General features: G+C 68.0%; 1 protein-coding gene across 2 annotated transcripts in view; it reads right to left on the reverse strand.

The window, feature by feature from the left end:
- Positions 1-558: 558 nt before the first annotated feature.
- Positions 559-22,088, reverse strand: part of LOC106731673 (uncharacterized) — a 37,776-nt gene continuing 16,246 nt past the window's right edge. For both annotated transcript variants that reach the window (XM_075913738.2, XM_075913736.2), the window contains exon 3: positions 559-1,063. In XM_075913738.2, coding sequence (XP_075769853.2) covers positions 609-1,063 — 455 coding nt within the window. In that variant the 3' untranslated portion in view covers positions 559-608. The remainder of the gene's footprint in view (positions 1,064-22,088) is intronic.

Here is a 22,088-nt window from a genome sequence, read left to right on the forward strand (position 1 = left end):
AACTTTGAAAGAAAGTTTGAGGAAGGGCCAGTTTTGAGAGTCATGTTCTCAACAAGCCGTCCCCGCATTCAAGGGGTTTGCCTGTAATTCCCCACACCCCTGCACCATCACCCATAAAGAGACTGTTGTTCAGACTGTGATGGGGGGCCGCCATAGACGACCCTTTGGGGGTGTTTCTCAGAGTGCGGACAAAGTCACTGCCACTCGCCTCCTTGTCGTCTGGGGCGTCTCACCGCCCTGCCCTGCTGGGCCAGATCCCCTGGTCTCCCCGAGACACAGCACAGAGCTGAGATCCCCCTCTCCCGGAGAAATAGAGACCCTGAACCTCTTCAGATCTGAGGAGAATCTCGTTTCGGGACCAATTTCCAGGCACGCGCTCCCCAGACGGGATCAGAACCACGATGGATGGTTTGGGTGAGCCCAATGAAATGCACCCTGGCTGCTCCCCCAGGTAACAAGGATTGATGCTGGGGAGTAAACCAAAGTGATTTTATTAAGGGCAAACAGGCGGATGTAAGTTGCGAGTGAAGGCCGAGCCAAAGGAAAGACAAATTTTAAATAACAGGAAACGCACAGCTAGTTCTAACGCCCTCAGGCTATTGGCCAGCTCACCCGAAAAGGAGTTTTATTCTGGCTATATCTTCAGGAGTAGTCCTGCACTGCCGGTGTGCCATCCTCTGCCGCTGCTCCAGTGCCCTCTCCAGCCTCCCCACTAGGCACTCCTGCCGCTCCAATAACCTCTTCAGCTGCTCCGTGATCCCCTCCCGCTGCTGCATTACCCTCTCCTGCCGCTTTGCAGTCCAATCCCGCTGCTCCGCTACCCTCTCCGGCTGCTCTGCAGTCTCCTCCCGGCACTCTACTACCCTCTCCTGCCACTCCGCGAGTTTCTCCTGCCGCTCCGCGAGCCTCTCCTGCCGCTCCACGAGCCTCTCCAGGAACTTCTTGATCCTCACTATTTTCTCCTCCAAGATGACTTCTCGTGCCCGTTTTTCCCTGGGGCTCTGCGGGTGCTGGACAGCTGCTGGAGCCAGGGGCGTAGGCCGCAAGCTGCCTGCGGGCCCCGCTGCAAAGAAAAGTTACAGATGCACGTTGCTGGAGATACACGGGGAAGCCTGAAGCCTCATCTGTTCACACACACCCAAGGTCTCTCTAAAGTCGATGGAGATGTGTCCTGTGCAAGGCCAAAGTGATGCTGTAAAGCAGGGGTTCCCTAACAGGTGTGTGGGGGGGGGGGAGAAGAAATTCCGTGGGGGGGAGTGAGTGAGATGCCCCATCACCCCCTGTCAATTCCCACCCCCAAGAAAGAACCTGGTCTGTCGGTCTGCTCAGGCTGGCTGGCGTAGATTTCAAAATGGCTGCCTTAAAAGAGCAATGCCTGCTCGGCTCTTAAAAGGGTGGGGGGTTTTTTGGGGGGTGGGTTGCTTGACAAGTTTTGCTGCTATTTTTGTTTGTTTATCGGCCCCAGTCAGTTCCGTTTATTTATTTATTTATTTTGCTTAACTTTTGCTGGAATTTTTCTTTGGGTGGGGGGTGGGGTGGGCATGTCGGTTTCTCAACAGCAATGTATAGCAGCGCTTCTCCCTCCTCACCAATGCCTTCACTGTGGAATTATACCTTAAAGGCAGGCAGGTCTCTAACTGAAAAAGAGTTTGAATTTCTCCTATGGATGGAGGATGAGCACGAGGAACGAGAACACACGGCAAAGTGTGCACAACGTGAGGCAAAGGAGGAGCGCAACGAATGAGAATACCAGGCCAGGCTAGCAGAAGCACAGGCCAGGCTAGCAGCAGCACAGGCCAGGCTAGCAGCGGCACAGGCCAGGCTAGCAGCGGCACAGGCCAGGCTAGCAGTGGCACAGGCCAGGCTAGCAGCGGCACAGGCCAGGCTAGCAGTGGCACAGGCGAGGCTAGCAGCAGCACAGGCGAGGCTAACAGCGGCACAGGCCAGGCTAGCAGCGGCACAGGCCAGGCTAGCAGCAGCACAGGCCAGGCTAACAGCGGCACAGGCCAGGCTAGCAGCGGCACAGGCCAGGCTAGCAGCAGCACAGACGAGGCTAGCAGCGGCACAGGCCAGGCTAGCAGCAGCACAGACGAGGCTAGCAGCGGCACAGGCGAGGCTAGCAGCGGCACAGACGAGGCTAGCAGCGGCACAGGCCAGGCTAGCAGCGGCACAGGCCAGGCTAGCAGTGGCACAGACGAGGCTAGCAGCGGCACAGGCCAGGCTAGCAGCGGCACAGGCCAGGCTAGCAGCGGCACAGGCCAGGCTAGCAGCGGCACAGGCCAGGCTAGCAGCGGCACAGGCCAGGCTAGCAGTGGCACAGGCGAGGCTAGCAGCAGCACAGGCGAGGCTAGCAGCGGCACAGACGAGGCTAGCAGCGGCACAGGCCAGGCTAGCAGTGGCACAGACGAGGCTAGCAGCAGCACAGGCCAGGCTAGCAGCGGCACAGGCCAGGCTAGCAGCGGCACAGGCCAGGCTAGCAGCAGCACAGGCCAGGCTAACAGCGGCACAGGCCAGGCTAGCAGCGGCACAGGCCAGGCTAGCAGCAGCACAGACGAGGCTAGCAGCGGCACAGGCGAGGCTAGCAGCGGCACAGACGAGGCTAGCAGCGGCACAGGCCAGGCTAGCAGCGGCACAGGCCAGGCTAGCAGTGGCACAGACGAGGCTAGCAGCGGCACAGGCCAGGCTAGCAGCGGCACAGGCCAGGCTAGCAGCGGCACAGGCCAGGCTAGCAGTGGCACAGACGAGGCTAGCAGCGGCACAGGCCAGGCTAGCAGCGGCACAGGCCAGGCTAGCAGCGGCACAGGCCAGGCTAGCAGCGGCACAGGCCAGGCTAGCAGTGGCACAGACGAAGCTAGCAGCGGCACAGGCGAGGCTAGCAGCGGCACAGGCGAGGCTAGCAGCGGCACAGACGAGGCTAGCAGCGGCACAGGCGAGGCTAGCAGCGGCACAGGCGAGGCTAGCAGTGGCACAGACGAGGCTAGCAGCGGCACAGGCGAGGCTAGCAGCGGCACAGGCCAGGCTAGCAGCGGCACAGGCCAGGCTAGCAGCGGCACAGGCCAGGCTAGCAGTGGCACAGACGAAGCTAGCAGCGGCACAGGCCAGGCTAGCAGCGGCACAGGCCAGGCTAGCAGCGGCACAGGCCAGGCTAGCAGTGGCACAGACGAGGCTAGCAGCAGCACAGGCGAGGCTAGCAGCAGCACAGGCCAGGCTAGCAGCGGCACAGGCCAGGCTAGCAGCGGCACAGGCCAGGCTAGCAGCAGCACAGGCCAGGCTAACAGCGGCACAGGCCAGGCTAGCAGCGGCACAGGCCAGGCTAGCAGCAGCACAGACGAGGCTAGCAGCGGCACAGGCGAGGCTAGCAGCGGCACAGACGAGGCTAGCAGCGGCACAGGCCAGGCTAGCAGCGGCACAGGCCAGGCTAGCAGCGGCACAGACGAGGCTAGCAGCGGCACAGGCCAGGCTAGCAGCGGCACAGGCCAGGCTAGCAGCGGCACAGGCCAGGCTAGCAGCGGCACAGGCCAGGCTAGCAGCGGCACAGGCCAGGCTAGCAGTGGCACAGACGAAGCTAGCAGCGGCACAGGCCAGGCTAGCAGCGGCACAGACGAAGCTAGCAGCGGCACAGGCGAGGCTAGCAGCGGCACAGGCGAGGCTAGCAGCGGCACAGACGAGGCTAGCAGCGGCACAGGCGAGGCTAGCAGCGGCACAGGCGAGGCTAGCAGTGGCACAGGCGAGGCTAGCAGCGGCACAGGCGAGGCTAGCAGCGGCACAGGCGAGGCTAGCAGTGGCACAGACGAGGCTAGCAGCGGCACAGGCGAGGCTAGCAGCGGCACAGGCGAGGCTAGCAGCGGCACAGGCCAAGCTAGCAGCGGCACAGGCCAGGCTAGCAGCGGCACAGGCCAGGCTAGCAGCGGCACAGACGAGGCTAGCAGCGGCACAGGCGAGGCTAGCAGCGGCACAGACGAGGCTAGCAGCGGCACAGGCCAGGCTAGCAGCGGCACAGGCCAGGCTAGCAGCGGCACAGACGAGGCTAGCAGCGGCACAGGCCAGGCTAGCAGCGGCACAGGCCAGGCTAGCAGCGGCACAGGCCAGGCTAGCAGCGGCACAGGCCAGGCTAGCAGCGGCACAGGCGAAGCTAGCAGCGGCACAGGCCAGGCTAGCAGCGGCACAGGCCAGGCTAGCAGCGGCACAGGCCAGGCTAGCAGCGGCACAGGCGAAGCTAGCAGCGGCACAGGCCAGGCTAGCAGCGGCACAGGCCAGGCTAGCAGCGGCACAGGCCAGGCTAGCAGCGGCACAGGCGAGGCTAGCAGCGGCACAGGCGAGGCTAGCAGCGGCACAGACGAGGCTAGCAGCGGCACAGGCCAGGCTAGCAGCAGCACAGGCCAGGCTAGCAGCGGCACAGGCGAGGCTAGCAGCGGCACAGGCCAGGCTAGCAGCGGCACAGGCGAGGCTAGCAGCGGCACAGGCCAGGCTAGCAGCGGCACAGACGAAGCTAGCAGCGGCACAGGCGAGGCTAGCAGCGGCACAGGCCAGGCTAGCAGCGGCACAGGCGAGGCTAGCAGCGGCACAGGCCAGGCTAGCAGCGGCACAGGCCAGGCTAGCAGTGGCACAGACGAGGCTAGCAGCAGCACAGGCGAGGCTAGCAGCAGCACAGGCCAGGCTAGCAGCGGCACAGGCCAGGCTAGCAGCGGCACAGGCCAGGCTAGCAGCAGCACAGGCCAGGCTAACAGCGGCACAGGCCAGGCTAGCAGCGGCACAGGCCAGGCTAGCAGCGGCACAGACGAGGCTAGCAGCGGCACAGGCGAGGCTAGCAGCGGCACAGACGAGGCTAGCAGCGGCACAGGCCAGGCTAGCAGCGGCACAGGCCAGGCTAGCAGCGGCACAGACGAGGCTAGCAGCGGCACAGGCCAGGCTAGCAGCGGCACAGGCCAGGCTAGCAGCGGCACAGGCCAGGCTAGCAGCGGCACAGGCCAGGCTAGCAGCGGCACAGGCCAGGCTAGCAGTGGCACAGACGAAGCTAGCAGCGGCACAGGCGAGGCTAGCAGCGGCACAGGCGAGGCTAGCAGCGGCACAGACGAGGCTAGCAGCGGCACAGGCGAGGCTAGCAGCGGCACAGGCGAGGCTAGCAGCGGCACAGGCCAGGCTAGCAGCGGCACAGGCCAGGCTAGCAGTGGCACAGACGAGGCTAGCAGCGGCACAGGCCAGGCTAGCAGTGGCACAGGCGAGGCTAGCAGCAGCACAGGCCAGGCTAGCAGCGGCACAGGCCAGGCTAGCAGCGGCACAGGCCAGGCTAGCAGCGGCACAGACGAGGCTAGCAGCGGCACAGGCCAGGCTAGCAGCGGCACAGACGAGGCTAGCAGCGGCACAGGCCAGGCTAGCAGCGGCACAGGCCAGGCTAGCAGCGGCACAGGCCAGGCTAGCAGCAGCACAGGCGAGGCTAGCAGTGGCACAGACGAGGCTAGCAGCGGCACAGGCCAGGCTAGCAGTGGCACAGACGAGGCTAGCAGCGGCACAGGCCAGGCTAGCAGTGGCACAGACGAGGCTAACAGCGGCACAGGCCAGGCTAGCAGCAGCACAGGCCAGGCTAGCAGCGGCACAGGCCAGGCTAGCAGCGGCACAGGCCAGGCTAGCAGCGGCACAGGCCAGGCTAGCAGCGGCACAGACGAAGCTAGCAGCGGCACAGGCCAGGCTAGCAGTGGCACAGACGAGGCTAGCAGCAGCACAGGCCAGGCTAGCAGCGGCACAGGCCAGGCTAGCAGCAGCACAGGCCAGGCTAGCAGCGGCACAGGCGAGGCTAGCAGCGGCACAGGCCAGGCTAGCAGCGGCACAGGCGAGGCTAGCAGCGGCACAGGCCAGGCTAGCAGCGGCACAGACGAAGCTAGCAGCGGCACAGACGAGGCTAGCAGCGGCACAGGCCAGGCTAGCAGCGGCACAGGCGAGGCTAGCAGCGGCACAGGCCAGGCTAGCAGCGGCACAGGCCAGGCTAGCAGCGGCACAGACGAAGCTAGCAGCGGCACAGACGAGGCTAGCAGCGGCACAGGCCAGGCTAGCAGCGGCACAGGCGAGGCTAGCAGCGGCACAGGCGAGGCTAGCAGCGGCACAGGCCAGGCTAGCAGCGGCACAGGCCAGGCTAGCAGCGGCACAGGCCAGGCTAGCAGCGGCACAGGCGAGGCTAGCAGCAGCACAGGCGAGGCTAGCAACGGCACAGGCCAGGCTAGCAGCGGCACAGGCCAGGCTAGCAGCGGCACAGGCCAGGGTAGCAGCGGCACAGGCGAGGCTAGCAGCGGCACAGGCCAGGCTAGCAGCAGCACAGGCGAGGCTAGCAGCGGCACAGGCCAGGCTAGCAGCGGCACAGGCCAGGGTAGCAGCGGCACAGGCCAGGCTAGCAGCGGCACAGGCCAGGCTAGCAGCGGCACAGGCGAGGCTAGCAGCGGCACAGGCCAGGCTAGCAGCGGCACAGGCGAGGCTAGCAGCGGCACAGACGAGGCTAGCAGCGGCACAGGCGAGGCTAGCAGCGGCACAGGCCAGGCTAGCAGTGGCACAGACGAGGCTAGCAGCGGCACAGGCCAGGCTAGCAGTGGCACAGGCGAGGCTAGCAGCAGCACAGGCCAGGCTAGCAGCGGCACAGGCCAGGCTAGCAGCGGCACAGACGAGGCTAGCAGCGGCACAGGCCAGGCTAGCAGCGGCACAGGCGAGGCTAGCAGCGGCACAGGCCAGGCTAGCAGCGGCACAGGCCAGGCTAGCAGCAGCACAGGCGAGGCTAGCAGTGGCACAGACGAGGCTAGCAGCGGCACAGGCCAGGCTAGCAGTGGCACAGACGAGGCTAGCAGCGGCACAGGCCAGGCTAGCAGTGGCACAGACGAGGCTAACAGCGGCACAGGCCAGGCTAGCAGCAGCACAGGCCAGGCTAGTAGCGGCACAGGCCAGGCTAGCAGCGGCACAGGCCAGGCTAGCAGCGGCACAGGCCAGGGTAGCAGCAGCACAGACGAGGCTAGCAGCGGCACAGGCCAGGCTAGCAGCGGCACAGGCGAGGCTAGCAGCAGCACAGGCGAGGCTAACAGCGGCACAGACGAGGCTAGCAGCGGCACAGGCCAGGCTAGCAGCGGCACAGGCCAGGCTAGCAGCGGCACAGGCCAGGCTAGCAGTGGCACAGACGAGGCTAGCAGCAGCACAGGCCAGGCTAGCAGCGGCACAGGCCAGGCTAGCAGCAGCACAGGCCAGGCTAGCAGCGGCACAGGCGAGGCTAGCAGCGGCACAGACGAGGCTAGCAGCGGCACAGGCCAGGCTAGCAGCGGCACAGACGAGGCTAGCAGCGGCACAGGCCAGGCTAGCAGCGGCACAGGCGAGGCTAGCAGCGGCACAGGCCAGGCTAGCAGCGGCACAGGCGAGGCTAGCAGCGGCACAGGCCAGGCTAGCAGCGGCACAGACGAAGCTAGCAGCGGCACAGGCGAGGCTAGCAGCGGCACAGGCCAGGCTAGCAGCGGCACAGACGAGGCTAGCAGCGGCACAGGCCAGGCTAGCAGCGGCACAGGCCAGGCTAGCAGCGGCACAGACGAGGCTAGCAGCGGCACAGGCCAGGCTAGCAGTGGCACAGACGAGGCTAGCAGCGGCACAGGCCAGGCTAGCAGTGGCACAGGCGAGGCTAGCAGCGGCACAGGCCAGGCTAGCAGTGGCACAGACGAGGCTAGCAGCAGCACAGGCGAGGCTAGCAGCGGCACAGGCCAGGCTAGCAGCGGCACAGGCCAGGGTAGCAGCGGCACAGGCCAGGCTAGCAGCGGCACAGGCCAGGCTAGCAGCGGCACAGGCCAGGGTACCAGCGGCACAGGCGAGGCTAGCAGCGGCACAGGCCAGGCTAGCAGCAGCACAGGCGAGGCTAGCAGCGGCACAGGCCAGGCTAGCAGCGGCACAGGCCAGGCTAGCAGCGGCACAGGCCAGGGTAGCAGCGGCACAGGCCAGGCTAGCAGCGGCACAGGCCAGGGTAGCAGCGGCACAGGCGAGGCTAGCAGCGGCACAGGCCAGGCTAGCAGCGGCACAGGCCAGGCTAGCAGCGGCACAGGCCAGGGTAGCAGCGGCACAGACGAAGCTAGCAGCGGCACAGGCCAGGCTAGCAGCGGCACAGGCCAGGCTAGCAGCGGCACAGGCCAGGCTAGCAGTGGCACAGGCCAGGGTAGCAGCGGCACAGGCCAGGCTAGCAGCGGCACAGGCCAGGGTAGCAGCGGCACAGGCCAGGCTAGCAGCGGCACAGACGAGGCTAGCAGCGGCACAGGCCAGGCTAGCAGCGGCACAGGCCAGGCTAGCAGCAGCACAGGCCAGGCTAGCAGCGGCACAGACGAGGCTAGCAGCGGCACAGGCCAGGCTAGCAGCAGCACAGGCCAGGCTAGCAGCAGCACAGGCCAGGCTAGCAGCGGCACAGACGAGGGTAGCAGCGGCACAGGCCAGGCTAGCAGCAGCACAGGCCAGGCTAGCAGCGGCACAGACGAGGCTAGCAGCGGCACAGGCCAGGCTAGCAGCAGCACAGGCCAGGCTAGCAGCAGCACAGGCCAGGCTAGCAGCGGCACAGACGAGGCTAGCAGCGGCACAGGCCAGGCTAGCAGCGGCACAGGCCAGGGTAGCAGCGGCACAGGCGAGGCTAGCAGCGGCACAGGCCAGGCTAGCAGCGGCACAGGCCAGGCTAGCAGCGGCACAGACGAGGCTAGCAGCGGCACAGGCCAGGCTAGCAGCGGCACAGGCCAGGCTAGCAGCGGCACAGGCCAGGGTAGCAGCGGCACAGGCCAGGCTAGCAGCGGCACAGGCCAGGCTAGCAGCGGCACAGACGAGGCTAGCAGCGGCACAGGCCAGGCTAGCAGCGGCACAGGCCAGGCTAGCAGCAGCACAGGCCAGGCTAGCAGCGGCACAGACGAGGCTAGCAGCGGCACAGGCCAGGCTAGCAGCGGCACAGGCCAGGGTAGCAGCGGCACAGGCCAGGCTAGCAGCAGCACAGACGAGGCTAGCAGCGGCACAGGCGAGGCTAGCAGCGGCACAGACGAGGCTAGCAGCGGCACAGGCCAGGCTAGCAGCGGCACAGGCCAGGCTAGCAGCGGCACAGACGAGGCTAGCAGCGGCACAGGCCAGGCTAGCAGCGGCACAGGCCAGGCTAGCAGCGGCACAGGCCAGGCTAGCAGCGGCACAGGCCAGGCTAGCAGCGGCACAGGCCAGGCTAGCAGTGGCACAGACGAAGCTAGCAGCGGCACAGGCGAGGCTAGCAGCGGCACAGGCGAGGCTAGCAGCGGCACAGGCGAGGCTAGCAGTGGCACAGACGAGGCTAGCAGCGGCACAGGCGAGGCTAGCAGCGGCACAGGCCAGGCTAGCAGCGGCACAGGCCAGGCTAGCAGCGGCACAGACGAGGCTAGCAGCGGCACAGGCCAGGCTAGCAGCGGCACAGGCCAGGCTAGCAGCGGCACAGGCGAGGCTAGCAGCGGCACAGGCCAGGCTAGCAGCGGCACAGGCCAGGCTAGCAGCGGCACAGGCCAGGCTAGCAGCGGCACAGGCCAGGCTAGCAGCGGCACAGACGAGGCTAGCAGCGGCACAGGCCAGGCTAGCAGCGGCACAGGCCAGGCTAGCAGCGGCACAGACGAGGCTAGCAGCGGCACAGGCCAGGCTAGCAGCGGCACAGGCGAGGCTAGCAGCGGCACAGGCCAGGCTAGCAGCGGCACAGGCCAGGCTAGCAGCGGCACAGGCCAGGCTAGCAGCGGCACAGGCCAGGCTAGCAGCAGCACAGGCGAGGCTAGCAGCGGCACAGGCCAGGCTAGCAGCGGCACAGGCCAGGGTAGCAGCGGCACAGGCCAGGCTAGCAGCGGCACAGGCCAGGGTAGCAGCGGCACAGACGAGGCTAGCAGCGGCACAGGCCAGGGTAGCAGCGGCACAGGCCAGGCTAGCAGCGGCACAGGCCAGGGTAGCAGCGGCACAGGCGAGGCTAGCAGCGGCACAGGCCAGGCTAGCAGCGGCACAGGCCAGGCTAGCAGCGGCACAGGCCAGGCTAGCAGCAGCACAGACGAGGCTAGCAGCGGCACAGGCGAGGCTAGCAGCGGCACAGACGAGGCTAGCAGCGGCACAGGCCAAGCTAGCAGCGGCACAGGCCAGGCTAGCAGTGGCACAGACGAGGCTAGCAGCGGCACAGGCCAGGCTAGCAGCGGCACAGGCCAGGCTAGCAGCGGCACAGGCGAGGCTAGCAGCGGCACAGGCCAGGCTAGCAGTGGCACAGACGAGGCTAGCAGCGGCACAGGCCAGGCTAGCAGCGGCACAGGCCAGGCTAGCAGCGGCACAGGCCAGGCTAGCAGCGGCACAGGCCAGGCTAGCAGTGGCACAGACGAAGCTAGCAGCGGCACAGGCGAGGCTAGCAGCGGCACAGGCGAGGCTAGCAGCGGCACAGACGAGGCTAGCAGCGGCACAGGCGAGGCTAGCAGTGGCACAGACGAGGCTAGCAGCGGCACAGGCGAGGCTAGCAGTGGCACAGACGAGGCTAGCAGCGGCACAGGCGAGGCTAGCAGCGGCACAGGCCAGGCTAGCAGCGGCACAGGCCAGGCTAGCAGCGGCACAGGCCAGGCTAGCAGTGGCACAGACGAAGCTAGCAGCGGCACAGGCCAGGCTAGCAGCGGCACAGGCCAGGCTAGCAGCGGCACAGGCCAGGCTAGCAGCGGCACAGGCCAGGCTAGCAGTGGCACAGACGAGGCTAGCAGCAGCACAGGCGAGGCTAGCAGCAGCACAGGCCAGGCTAGCAGCGGCACAGGCCAGGCTAGCAGCGGCACAGGCCAGGCTAGCAGCAGCACAGGCCAGGCTAACAGCGGCACAGGCCAGGCTAGCAGCGGCACAGGCCAGGCTAGCAGCGGCACAGACGAGGCTAGCAGCGGCACAGGCGAGGCTAGCAGCGGCACAGACGAGGCTAGCAGCGGCACAGGCCAGGCTAGCAGCGGCACAGGCCAGGCTAGCAGCGGCACAGGCCAGGCTAGCAGCGGCACAGGCCAGGCTAGCAGCGGCACAGGCCAGGCTAGCAGCGGCACAGGCCAGGCTAGCAGTGGCACAGACGAAGCTAGCAGCGGCACAGGCGAGGCTAGCAGCGGCACAGGCGAGGCTAGCAGCGGCACAGACGAGGCTAGCAGCGGCACAGGCGAGGCTAGCAGCGGCACAGGCCAGGCTAGCAGCGGCACAGGCCAGGCTAGCAGCGGCACAGGCGAGGCTAGCAGCGGCACAGGCCAGGCTAGCAGTGGCACAGACGAGGCTAGCAGCGGCACAGGCCAGGCTAGCAGTGGCACAGGCGAGGCTAGCAGCAGCACAGGCCAGGCTAGCAGCGGCACAGGCCAGGCTAGCAGCGGCACAGGCCAGGCTAGCAGCGGCACAGACGAGGCTAGCAGCGGCACAGGCCAGGCTAGCAGCGGCACAGACGAGGCTAGCAGCGGCACAGGCCAGGCTAGCAGCGGCACAGGCCAGGCTAGCAGCGGCACAGGCCAGGCTAGCAGCGGCACAGGCCAGGCTAGCAGCGGCACAGGCGAGGCTAGCAGTGGCACAGGCCAGGCTAGCAGCGGCACAGGCCAGGCTAGCAGCGGCACAGGCCAGGCTAGCAGCGGCACAGACGAGGCTAGCAGCGGCACAGGCCAGGCTAGCAGCGGCACAGGCCAGGCTAGCAGCGGCACAGGCCAGGCTAGCAGCGGCACAGGCCAGGCTAGCAGCGGCACAGGCCAGGCTAGCAGCAGCACAGGCGAGGCTAGCAGTGGCACAGACGAGGCTAGCAGCGGCACAGGCCAGGCTAGCAGTGGCACAGGCGAGGCTAGCAGCGGCACAGGCCAGGCTAGCAGCGGCACAGGCGAGGCTAGCAGTGGCACAGGCGAGGCTAGCAGCGGCACAGGCGAGGCTAGCAGCGGCACAGGCGAGGCTAGCAGTGGCACAGACGAGGCTAGCAGCGGCACAGGCGAGGCTAGCAGCGGCACAGGCGAGGCTAGCAGCGGCACAGGCGAGGCTAGCAGTGGCACAGACGAGGCTAGCAGTGGCACAGGCCAGGCTAGCAGCGGCACAGGCGAGGCTAGCAGCGGCACAGGCCAGGCTAGCAGCGGCACAGGCCAGGCTAGCAGCGGCACAGACGAGGCTAGCAGCGGCACAGGCGAGGCTAGCAGCGGCACAGGCGAGGCTAGCAGTGGCACAGACGAGGCTAGCAGTGGCACAGGCCAGGCTAGCAGCGGCACAGGCGAGGCTAGCAGCGGCACAGGCCAGGCTAGCAGCGGCACAGGCCAGGCTAGCAGCGGCACAGACGAGGCTAGCAGCGGCACAGGCGAGGCTAGCAGCGGCACAGACGAGGCTAGCAGCGGCACAGGCCAGGCTAGCAGCGGCACAGGCCAGGCTAGCAGCGGCACAGACGAGGCTAGCAGCGGCACAGGCCAGGCTAGCAGCGGCACAGGCCAGGCTAGCAGCGGCACAGGCCAGGCTAGCAGCGGCACAGGCCAGGCTAGCAGCGGCACAGGCGAAGCTAGCAGCGGCACAGGCCAGGCTAGCAGCGGCACAGGCCAGGCTAGCAGCGGCACAGGCCAGGCTAGCAGCGGCACAGGCGAGGCTAGCAGCGGCACAGGCCAGGCTAGCAGCGGCACAGGCCAGGCTAGCAGCGGCACAGGCGAGGCTAGCAGCGGCACAGGCGAGGCTAGCAGCGGCACAGACGAGGCTAGCAGCGGCACAGGCCAGGCTAGCAGCGGCACAGGCGAAGCTAGCAGCGGCACAGGCCAGGCTAGCAGCGGCACAGGCCAGGCTAGCAGCGGCACAGGCCAGGCTAGCAGCGGCACAGGCGAGGCTAGCAGCGGCACAGGCGAGGCTAGCAGCGGCACAGACGAGGCTAGCAGCGGCACAGGCCAGGCTAGCAGCAGCACAGGCCAGGCTAGCAGCGGCACAGGCGAGGCTAGCAGCGGCACAGGCCAGGCTAGCAGCGGCACAGACGAGGCTAGCAGCGGCACAGGCGAGGCTAGCAGCGGCACAGGCCAGGCTAGCAGCGGCACAGGCGAGGCTAGCAGCGGCACAGGCCAGGCTAGCAGTGGCACAGACGAGGCTAGCAGCGGCACAGGCCAGGCTAGCAGCAGCACAGGCGAGGCTAGCAGCGGCACAGGCCAGGCTAGCAGCGGCACAGGCGAGGCTAGCAGCGGCACAGGCCAGGCTAGCAGCGGCACAGACGAAGCTAGCAGCGGCACAGACGAGGCTAGCAGCGGCACAGGCCAGGCTAGCAGCGGCACAGGCGAGGCTAGCAGCGGCACAGGCCAGGCTAGCAGTGGCACAGACGAGGCTAGCAGCAGCACAGGCGAGGCTAGCAGCGGCACAGGCCAGGCTAGCAGCGGCACAGACGAAGCTAGCAGCGGCACAGACGAGGCTAGCAGCGGCACAGGCCAGGCTAGCAGCGGCACAGGCGAGGCTAGCAGCGGCACAGGCCAGGCTAGCAGTGGCACAGACGAGGCTAGCAGCAGCACAGGCGAGGCTAGCAGCGGCACAGGCCAGGCTAGCAGCGGCACAGGCCAGGCTAGCAGCGGCACAGGCCAGGGTAGCAGCGGCACAGGCGAGGCTAGCAGCGGCACAGGCCAGGCTAGCAGCAGCACAGGCGAGGCTAGCAGCGGCACAGGCCAGGCTAGCAGCGGCACAGGCCAGGGTAGCAGCGGCACAGGCCAGGCTAGCAGCGGCACAGGCCAGGGTAGCAGCGGCACAGGCCAGGCTAGCAGCGGCACAGGCCAGGGTAGCAGCGGCACAGGCCAGGCTAGCAGCGGCACAGGCCAGGCTAGCAGCGGCACAGGCCAGGCTAGCAGCGGCACAGGCCAGGCTAGCAGCGGCACAGGCCAGGCTAGCAGCAGCACAGACGAGGCTAGCAGCGGCACAGGCGAGGCTAGCAGCGGCACAGACGAGGCTAGCAGCGGCACAGGCCAGGCTAGCAGCGGCACAGGCCAGGCTAGCAGTGGCACAGACGAGGCTAGCAGCGGCACAGGCCAGGCTAGCAGCGGCACAGGCCAGGCTAGCAGCGGCACAGGCGAGGCTAGCAGCGGCACAGGCCAGGCTAGCAGTGGCACAGACGAGGCTAGCAGCGGCACAGGCCAGGCTAGCAGCGGCACAGGCCAGGCTAGCAGCGGCACAGGCCAGGCTAGCAGCGGCACAGGCCAGGCTAGCAGTGGCACAGACGAAGCTAGCAGCGGCACAGGCGAGGCTAGCAGCGGCACAGGCGAGGCTAGCAGCGGCACAGACGAGGCTAGCAGCGGCACAGGCGAGGCTAGCAGCGGCACAGGCGAGGCTAGCAGTGGCACAGACGAGGCTAGCAGCGGCACAGGCGAGGCTAGCAGCGGCACAGGCCAGGCTAGCAGCGGCACAGGCCAGGCTAGCAGCGGCACAGGCCAGGCTAGCAGTGGCACAGACGAAGCTAGCAGCGGCACAGGCCAGGCTAGCAGCGGCACAGGCCAGGCTAGCAGCGGCACAGGCCAGGCTAGCAGCGGCACAGGCCAGGCTAGCAGTGGCACAGACGAGGCTAGCAGCAGCACAGGCGAGGCTAGCAGCAGCACAGGCCAGGCTAGCAGCGGCACAGGCCAGGCTAGCAGCGGCACAGGCCAGGCTAGCAGCAGCACAGGCCAGGCTAACAGCGGCACAGGCCAGGCTAGCAGCGGCACAGGCCAGGCTAGCAGCGGCACAGACGAGGCTAGCAGCGGCACAGGCGAGGCTAGCAGCGGCACAGACGAGGCTAGCAGCGGCACAGGCCAGGCTAGCAGCGGCACAGGCCAGGCTAGCAGCGGCACAGACGAGGCTAGCAGCGGCACAGGCCAGGCTAGCAGCGGCACAGGCCAGGCTAGCAGCGGCACAGGCCAGGCTAGCAGCGGCACAGGCCAGGCTAGCAGCGGCACAGGCCAGGCTAGCAGTGGCACAGACGAAGCTAGCAGCGGCACAGGCGAGGCTAGCAGCGGCACAGGCGAGGCTAGCAGCGGCACAGACGAGGCTAGCAGCGGCACAGGCGAGGCTAGCAGCGGCACAGGCGAGGCTAGCAGCGGCACAGGCCAGGCTAGCAGCGGCACAGGCCAGGCTAGCAGTGGCACAGACGAGGCTAGCAGCGGCACAGGCCAGGCTAGCAGTGGCACAGGCGAGGCTAGCAGCAGCACAGGCCAGGCTAGCAGCGGCACAGGCCAGGCTAGCAGCGGCACAGGCCAGGCTAGCAGCGGCACAGACGAGGCTAGCAGCGGCACAGGCCAGGCTAGCAGCGGCACAGACGAGGCTAGCAGCGGCACAGGCCAGGCTAGCAGCGGCACAGGCCAGGCTAGCAGCGGCACAGGCCAGGCTAGCAGCGGCACAGGCCAGGCTAGCAGCAGCACAGGCGAGGCTAGCAGTGGCACAGACGAGGCTAGCAGCGGCACAGGCCAGGCTAGCAGTGGCACAGACGAGGCTAGCAGCGGCACAGGCCAGGCTAGCAGTGGCACAGACGAGGCTAACAGCGGCACAGGCCAGGCTAGCAGCAGCACAGGCAAGGCTAGCAGCGGCACAGGCCAGGCTAGCAGCGGCACAGGCCAGGCTAGCAGCGGCACAGGCCAGGCTAGCAGCGGCACAGACGAAGCTAGCAGCGGCACAGGCCAGGCTAGCAGTGGCACAGACGAGGCTAGCAGCAGCACAGGCCAGGCTAGCAGCGGCACAGGCCAGGCTAGCAGCAGCACAGGCCAGGCTAGCAGCGGCACAGGCGAGGCTAGCAGCGGCACAGGCCAGGCTAGCAGCGGCACAGGCGAGGCTAGCAGCGGCACAGGCCAGGCTAGCAGCGGCACAGACGAAGCTAGCAGCGGCACAGACGAGGCTAGCAGCGGCACAGGCCAGGCTAGCAGCGGCACAGGCGAGGCTAGCAGCGGCACAGGCCAGGCTAGCAGTGGCACAGACGAGGCTAGCAGCGGCACAGACGAGGCTAGCAGCGGCACAGGCCAGGCTAGCAGCGGCACAGGCCAGGCTAGCAGCGGCACAGGCGAGGCTAGCAGCAGCACAGGCGAGGCTAGCAACGGCACAGGCCAGGCTAGCAGCGGCACAGGCCAGGCTAGCAGCGGCACAGGCCAGGGTAGCAGCGGCACAGGCGAGGCTAGCAGCGGCACAGGCCAGGCTAGCAGCAGCACAGGCGAGGCTAGCAGCGGCACAGGCCAGGGTAGCAGCGGCACAGGCCAGGCTAGCAGCGGCACAGGCCAGGCTAGCAGCGGCACAGGCGAGGCTAGCAGCGGCACAGACGAGGCTAGCAGCGGCACAGGCCAGGCTAGCAGCGGCACAGGCGAGGCTAGCAGCGGCACAGACGAGGCTAGCAGCGGCACAGGCCAGGCTAGCAGTGGCACAGACGAGGCTAGCAGCGGCACAGGCCAGGCTAGCAGTGGCACAGGCGAGGCTAGCAGCAGCACAGGCCAGGCTAGCAGCGGCACAGGCCAGGCTAGCAGCGGCACAGACGAGGCTAGCAGCGGCACAGGCCAGGCTAGCAGCGGCACAGGCGAGGCTAGCAGCGGCACAGGCCAGGCTAGCAGCGGCACAGGCCAGGCTAGCAGCAGCACAGGCGAGGCTAGCAGTGGCACAGACGAGGCTAGCAGCGGCACAGGCCAGGCTAGCAGTGGCACAGACGAGGCTAGCAGCGGCACAGGCCAGGCTAGCAGTGGCACAGACGAGGCTAACAGCGGCACAGGCCAGGCTAGCAGCAGCACAGGCCAGGCTAGTAGCGGCACAGGCCAGACTAGCAGCGGCACAGGCCAGGCTAGCAGCGGCACAGGCCAGGGTAGCAGCAGCACAGACGAGGCTAGCAGCGGCACAGGCCAGGCTAGCAGCGGCACAGGCGAGGCTAGCAGCAGCACAGGCGAGGCTAACAGCGGCACAGACGAGGCTAGCAGCGGCACAGGCCAGGCTAGCAGCGGCACAGGCCAGGCTAGCAGCGGCACAGGCGAGGCTAGCAGCAGCACAGGCGAGGCTAACAGCGGCACAGACGAGGCTAGCAGCGGCACAGGCCAGGCTAGCAGCGGCACAGGCCAGGCTAGCAGCGGCACAGGCCAGGCTAGCAGTGGCACAGACGAGGCTAGCAGCAGCACAGGCCAGGCTAGCAGCGGCACAGGCCAGGCTAGCAGCAGCACAGGCCAGGCTAGCAGCGGCACAGGCGAGGCTAGCAGCGGCACAGACGAGGCTAGCAGCGGCACAGGCCAGGCTAGCAGCGGCACAGGCGAGGCTAACAGCGGCACAGGCCAGGCTAGCAGCAGCACAGGCCAGGCTAGCAGCGGCACAGGCGAGGCTAGCAGCGGCACAGACGAGGCTAGCAGCGGCACAGGCCAGGCTAGCAGCGGCACAGACGAGGCTAGCAGCGGCACAGGCCAGGCTAGCAGCGGCACAGGCGAGGCTAGCAGCGGCACAGACGAGGCTAGCAGCGGCACAGGCCAGGCTAGCAGCGGCACAGACGAAGCTAGCAGCGGCACAGGCGAGGCTAGCAGCGGCACAGGCCAGGCTAGCAGCGGCACAGACGAGGCTAGCAGCAGCACAGGCCAGGCTAGCAGTGGCACAGACGAGGCTAGCAGCGGCACAGGCCAGGCTAGCAGTGGCACAGACGAGGCTAGCAGCGGCACAGGCCAGGCTAGCAGTGGCACAGGCGAGGCTAGCAGCGGCACAGGCCAGGCTAGCAGTGGCACAGACGAGGCTAGCAGCAGCACAGGCGAGGCTAGCAGCGGCACAGGCCAGGCTAGCAGCGGCACAGGCCAGGGTAGCAGCGGCACAGGCCAGGCTAGCAGCGGCACAGGCCAGGGTACCAGCGGCACAGGCGAGGCTAGCAGCGGCACAGGCCAGGCTAGCAGCAGCACAGGCCAGGGTAGCAGCGGCACAGGCCAGGCTAGCAGCGGCACAGGCCAGGGTAGCAGCGGCACAGGCCAGGCTAGCAGCGGCACAGGCCAGGGTACCAGCGGCACAGGCGAGGCTAGCAGCGGCACAGGCCAGGCTAGCAGCGGCACAGGCCAGGCTAGCAGCGGCACAGGCCAGGGTAGCAGCGGCACAGACGAAGCTAGCAGCGGCACAGGCCAGGCTAGCAGCGGCACAGGCCAGGCTAGCAGCGGCACAGGCCAGGCTAGCAGTGGCACAGGCCAGGGTAGCAGCGGCACAGGCCAGGCTAGCAGCGGCACAGGCCAGGGTAGCAGCGGCACAGGCCAGGCTAGCAGCGGCACAGGCCAGGCTAGCAGCGGCACAGGCCAGGCTAGCAGCGGCACAGGCCAGGCTAGCAGCGGCACAGGCCAGGCTAGCAGCGGCACAGGCCAGGCTAGCAGCAGCACAGGCCAGGCTAGCAGCGGCACAGACGAGGCTAGCAGCGGCACAGGCCAGGCTAGCAGCAGCACAGGCCAGGCTAGCAGCAGCACAGGCCAGGCTAGCAGCGGCACAGACGAGGCTAGCAGCGGCACAGGCCAGGCTAGCAGCAGCACAGGCCAGGCTAGCAGCGGCACAGACGAGGCTAGCAGCGGCACAGGCCAGGCTAGCAGCAGCACAGGCCAGGCTAGCAGCAGCACAGGCCAGGCTAGCAGCGGCACAGACGAGGCTAGCAGCGGCACAGGCCAGGCTAGCAGCGGCACAGGCCAGGGTAGCAGCGGCACAGGCGAGGCTAGCAGCGGCACAGGCCAGGCTAGCAGCGGCACAGGCCAGGCTAGCAGCGGCACAGACGAGGCTAGCAGCGGCACAGGCCAGGCTAGCAGCGGCACAGGCCAGGCTAGCAGCGGCACAGGCCAGGGTAGCAGCGGCACAGGCCAGGCTAGCAGCGGCACAGGCCAGGCTAGCAGCGGCACAGACGAGGCTAGCAGCGGCACAGGCCAGGCTAGCAGCGGCACAGGCCAGGCTAGCAGCAGCACAGGCCAGGCTAGCAGCGGCACAGACGAGGCTAGCAGCGGCACAGGCCAGGCTAGCAGCGGCACAGGCCAGGGTAGCAGCGGCACAGGCCAGGCTAGCAGCAGCACAGACGAGGCTAGCAGCGGCACAGGCGAGGCTAGCAGCGGCACAGACGAGGCTAGCAGCGGCACAGGCCAGGCTAGCAGCGGCACAGGCCAGGCTAGCAGCGGCACAGACGAGGCTAGCAGCGGCACAGGCCAGGCTAGCAGCGGCACAGGCCAGGCTAGCAGCGGCACAGGCCAGGCTAGCAGCGGCACAGGCCAGGCTAGCAGCGGCACAGGCCAGGCTAGCAGTGGCACAGACGAAGCTAGCAGCGGCACAGGCGAGGCTAGCAGCGGCACAGGCGAGGCTAGCAGCGGCACAGGCGAGGCTAGCAGTGGCACAGACGAGGCTAGCAGCGGCACAGGCGAGGCTAGCAGCGGCACAGGCCAGGCTAGCAGCGGCACAGGCCAGGCTAGCAGCGGCACAGACGAGGCTAGCAGCGGCACAGGCCAGGCTAGCAGCGGCACAGGCCAGGCTAGCAGCGGCACAGGCGAGGCTAGCAGCGGCACAGGCCAGGCTAGCAGCGGCACAGGCCAGGCTAGCAGCGGCACAGGCCAGGCTAGCAGCGGCACAGGCCAGGCTAGCAGCGGCACAGACGAGGCTAGCAGCGGCACAGGCGAGGCTAGCAGCGGCACAGGCCAGGCTAGCAGCGGCACAGGCCAGGCTAGCAGCGGCACAGACGAGGCTAGCAGCGGCACAGGCCAGGCTAGCAGCGGCACAGGCCAGGCTAGCAGCGGCACAGGCCAGGCTAGCAGCGGCACAGACGAGGCTAGCAGCGGCACAGGCGAGGCTAGCAGCGGCACAGGCCAGGCTAGCAGCGGCACAGGCCAGGCTAGCAGCGGCACAGACGAGGCTAGCAGCGGCACAGGCCAGGCTAGCAGCGGCACAGGCGAGGCTAGCAGCGGCACAGGCCAGGCTAGCAGCGGCACAGGCCAGGCTAGCAGCGGCACAGGCCAGGCTAGCAGCGGCACAGGCCAGGGTAGCAGCGGCACAGGCGAGGCTAGCAGCGGCACAGGCCAGGCTAGCAGCAGCACAGGCCAGGGTAGCAGCGGCACAGGCCAGGGTAGCAGCGGCACAGGCGAGGCTAGCAGCGGCACAGGCCAGGCTAGCAGCGGCACAGGCCAGGGTAGCAGCGGCACAGGCGAGGCTAGCAGCGGCACAGGCGAGGCTAGCAGCGGCACAGGCCAGGCTAGCAGCGGCACAGGCCAGGGTAGCAGCGGCACAGGCCAGGCTAGCAGCGGCACAGGCCAGGGTAGCAGCGGCACAGGCCAGGCTAGCAGCGGCACAGGCCAGGGTAGCAGCGGCACAGGCGAGGCTAGCAGCGGCACAGGCCAGGCTAGCAGCGGCACAGGCCAGGCTAGCAGCGGCACAGGCCAGGCTAGCAGCAGCACAGACGAGGCTAGCAGCGGCACAGGCGAGGCTAGCAGCGGCACAGACGAGGCTAGCAGCGGCACAGGCCAAGCTAGCAGCGGCACAGGCCAGGCTAGCAGTGGCACAGACGAGGCTAGCAGCGGCACAGGCCAGGCTAGCAGCGGCACAGGCCAGGCTAGCAGCGGCACAGGCGAGGCTAGCAGCGGCACAGGCCAGGCTAGCAGTGGCACAGACGAGGCTAGCAGCGGCACAGGCCAGGCTAGCAGCGGCACAGGCCAGGCTAGCAGCGGCACAGGCCAGGCTAGCAGCGGCACAGGCCAGGCTAGCAGTGGCACAGACGAAGCTAGCAGCGGCACAGGCGAGGCTAGCAGCGGCACAGGCGAGGCTAGCAGCGGCACAGACGAGGCTAGCAGCGGCACAGGCGAGGCTAGCAGCGGCACAGGCGAGGCTAGCAGTGGCACAGACGAGGCTAGCAGCGGCACAGGCGAGGCTAGCAGCGGCACAGGCCAGGCTAGCAGCGGCACAGGCCAGGCTAGCAGCGGCACAGGCCAGGCTAGCAGTGGCACAGACGAAGCTAGCAGCGGCACAGGCCAGGCTAGCAGCGGCACAGGCCAGGCTAGCAGCGGCACAGGCCAGGCTAGCAGCGGCACAGGCCAGGCTAGCAGTGGCACAGACGAGGCTAGCAGCAGCACAGGCGAGGCTAGCAGCAGCACAGGCCAGGCTAGCAGCGGCACAGGCCAGGCTAGCAGCGGCACAGGCCAGGCTAGCAGCAGCACAGGCCAGGCTAACAGCGGCACAGGCCAGGCTAGCAGCGGCACAGGCCAGGCTAGCAGCGGCACAGACGAGGCTAGCAGCGGCACAGGCGAGGCTAGCAGCGGCACAGACGAGGCTAGCAGCGGCACAGGCCAGGCTAGCAGCGGCACAGGCCAGGCTAGCAGCGGCACAGACGAGGCTAGCAGCGGCACAGGCCAGGCTAGCAGCGGCACAGGCCAGGCTAGCAGCGGCACAGGCCAGGCTAGCAGCGGCACAGGCCAGGCTAGCAGCGGCACAGGCCAGGCTAGCAGTGGCACAGACGAAGCTAGCAGCGGCACAGGCGAGGCTAGCAGCGGCACAGGCGAGGCTAGCAGCGGCACAGACGAGGCTAGCAGCGGCACAGGCGAGGCTAGCAGCGGCACAGGCGAGGCTAGCAGCGGCACAGGCCAGGCTAGCAGCGGCACAGGCGAGGCTAGCAGCGGCACAGGCCAGGCTAGCAGTGGCACAGACGAGGCTAGCAGCGGCACAGGCCAGGCTAGCAGTGGCACAGGCGAGGCTAGCAGCAGCACAGGCCAGGCTAGCAGCGGCACAGGCCAGGCTAGCAGCGGCACAGGCCAGGCTAGCAGCGGCACAGACGAGGCTAGCAGCGGCACAGGCGAGGCTAGCAGCGGCACAGGCCAGGCTAGCAGCGGCACAGACGAGGCTAGCAGCGGCACAGGCCAGGCTAGCAGCGGCACAGGCCAGGCTAGCAGCGGCACAGGCCAGGCTAGCAGCGGCACAGGCCAGGCTAGCAGCAGCACAGGCGAGGCTAGCAGTGGCACAGACGAGGCTAGCAGCGGCACAGGCCAGGCTAGCAGTGGCACAGACGAGGCTAGCAGCGGCACAGGCCAGGCTAGCAGTGGCACAGACGAGGCTAACAGCGGCACAGGCCAGGCTAGCAGCAGCACAGGCCAGGCTAGCAGCGGCACAGGCCAGGCTAGCAGCGGCACAGGCCAGGCTAGCAGCGGCACAGGCCAGGCTAGCAGCGGCACAGACGAAGC

This window comes from Pelodiscus sinensis, chromosome 19, assembly GCF_052426305.1.
Source record: "Pelodiscus sinensis isolate ZL-2025 chromosome 19, ASM5242630v1, whole genome shotgun sequence".
Taxonomy (NCBI): Eukaryota; Metazoa; Chordata; order Testudines; family Trionychidae; genus Pelodiscus; species Pelodiscus sinensis.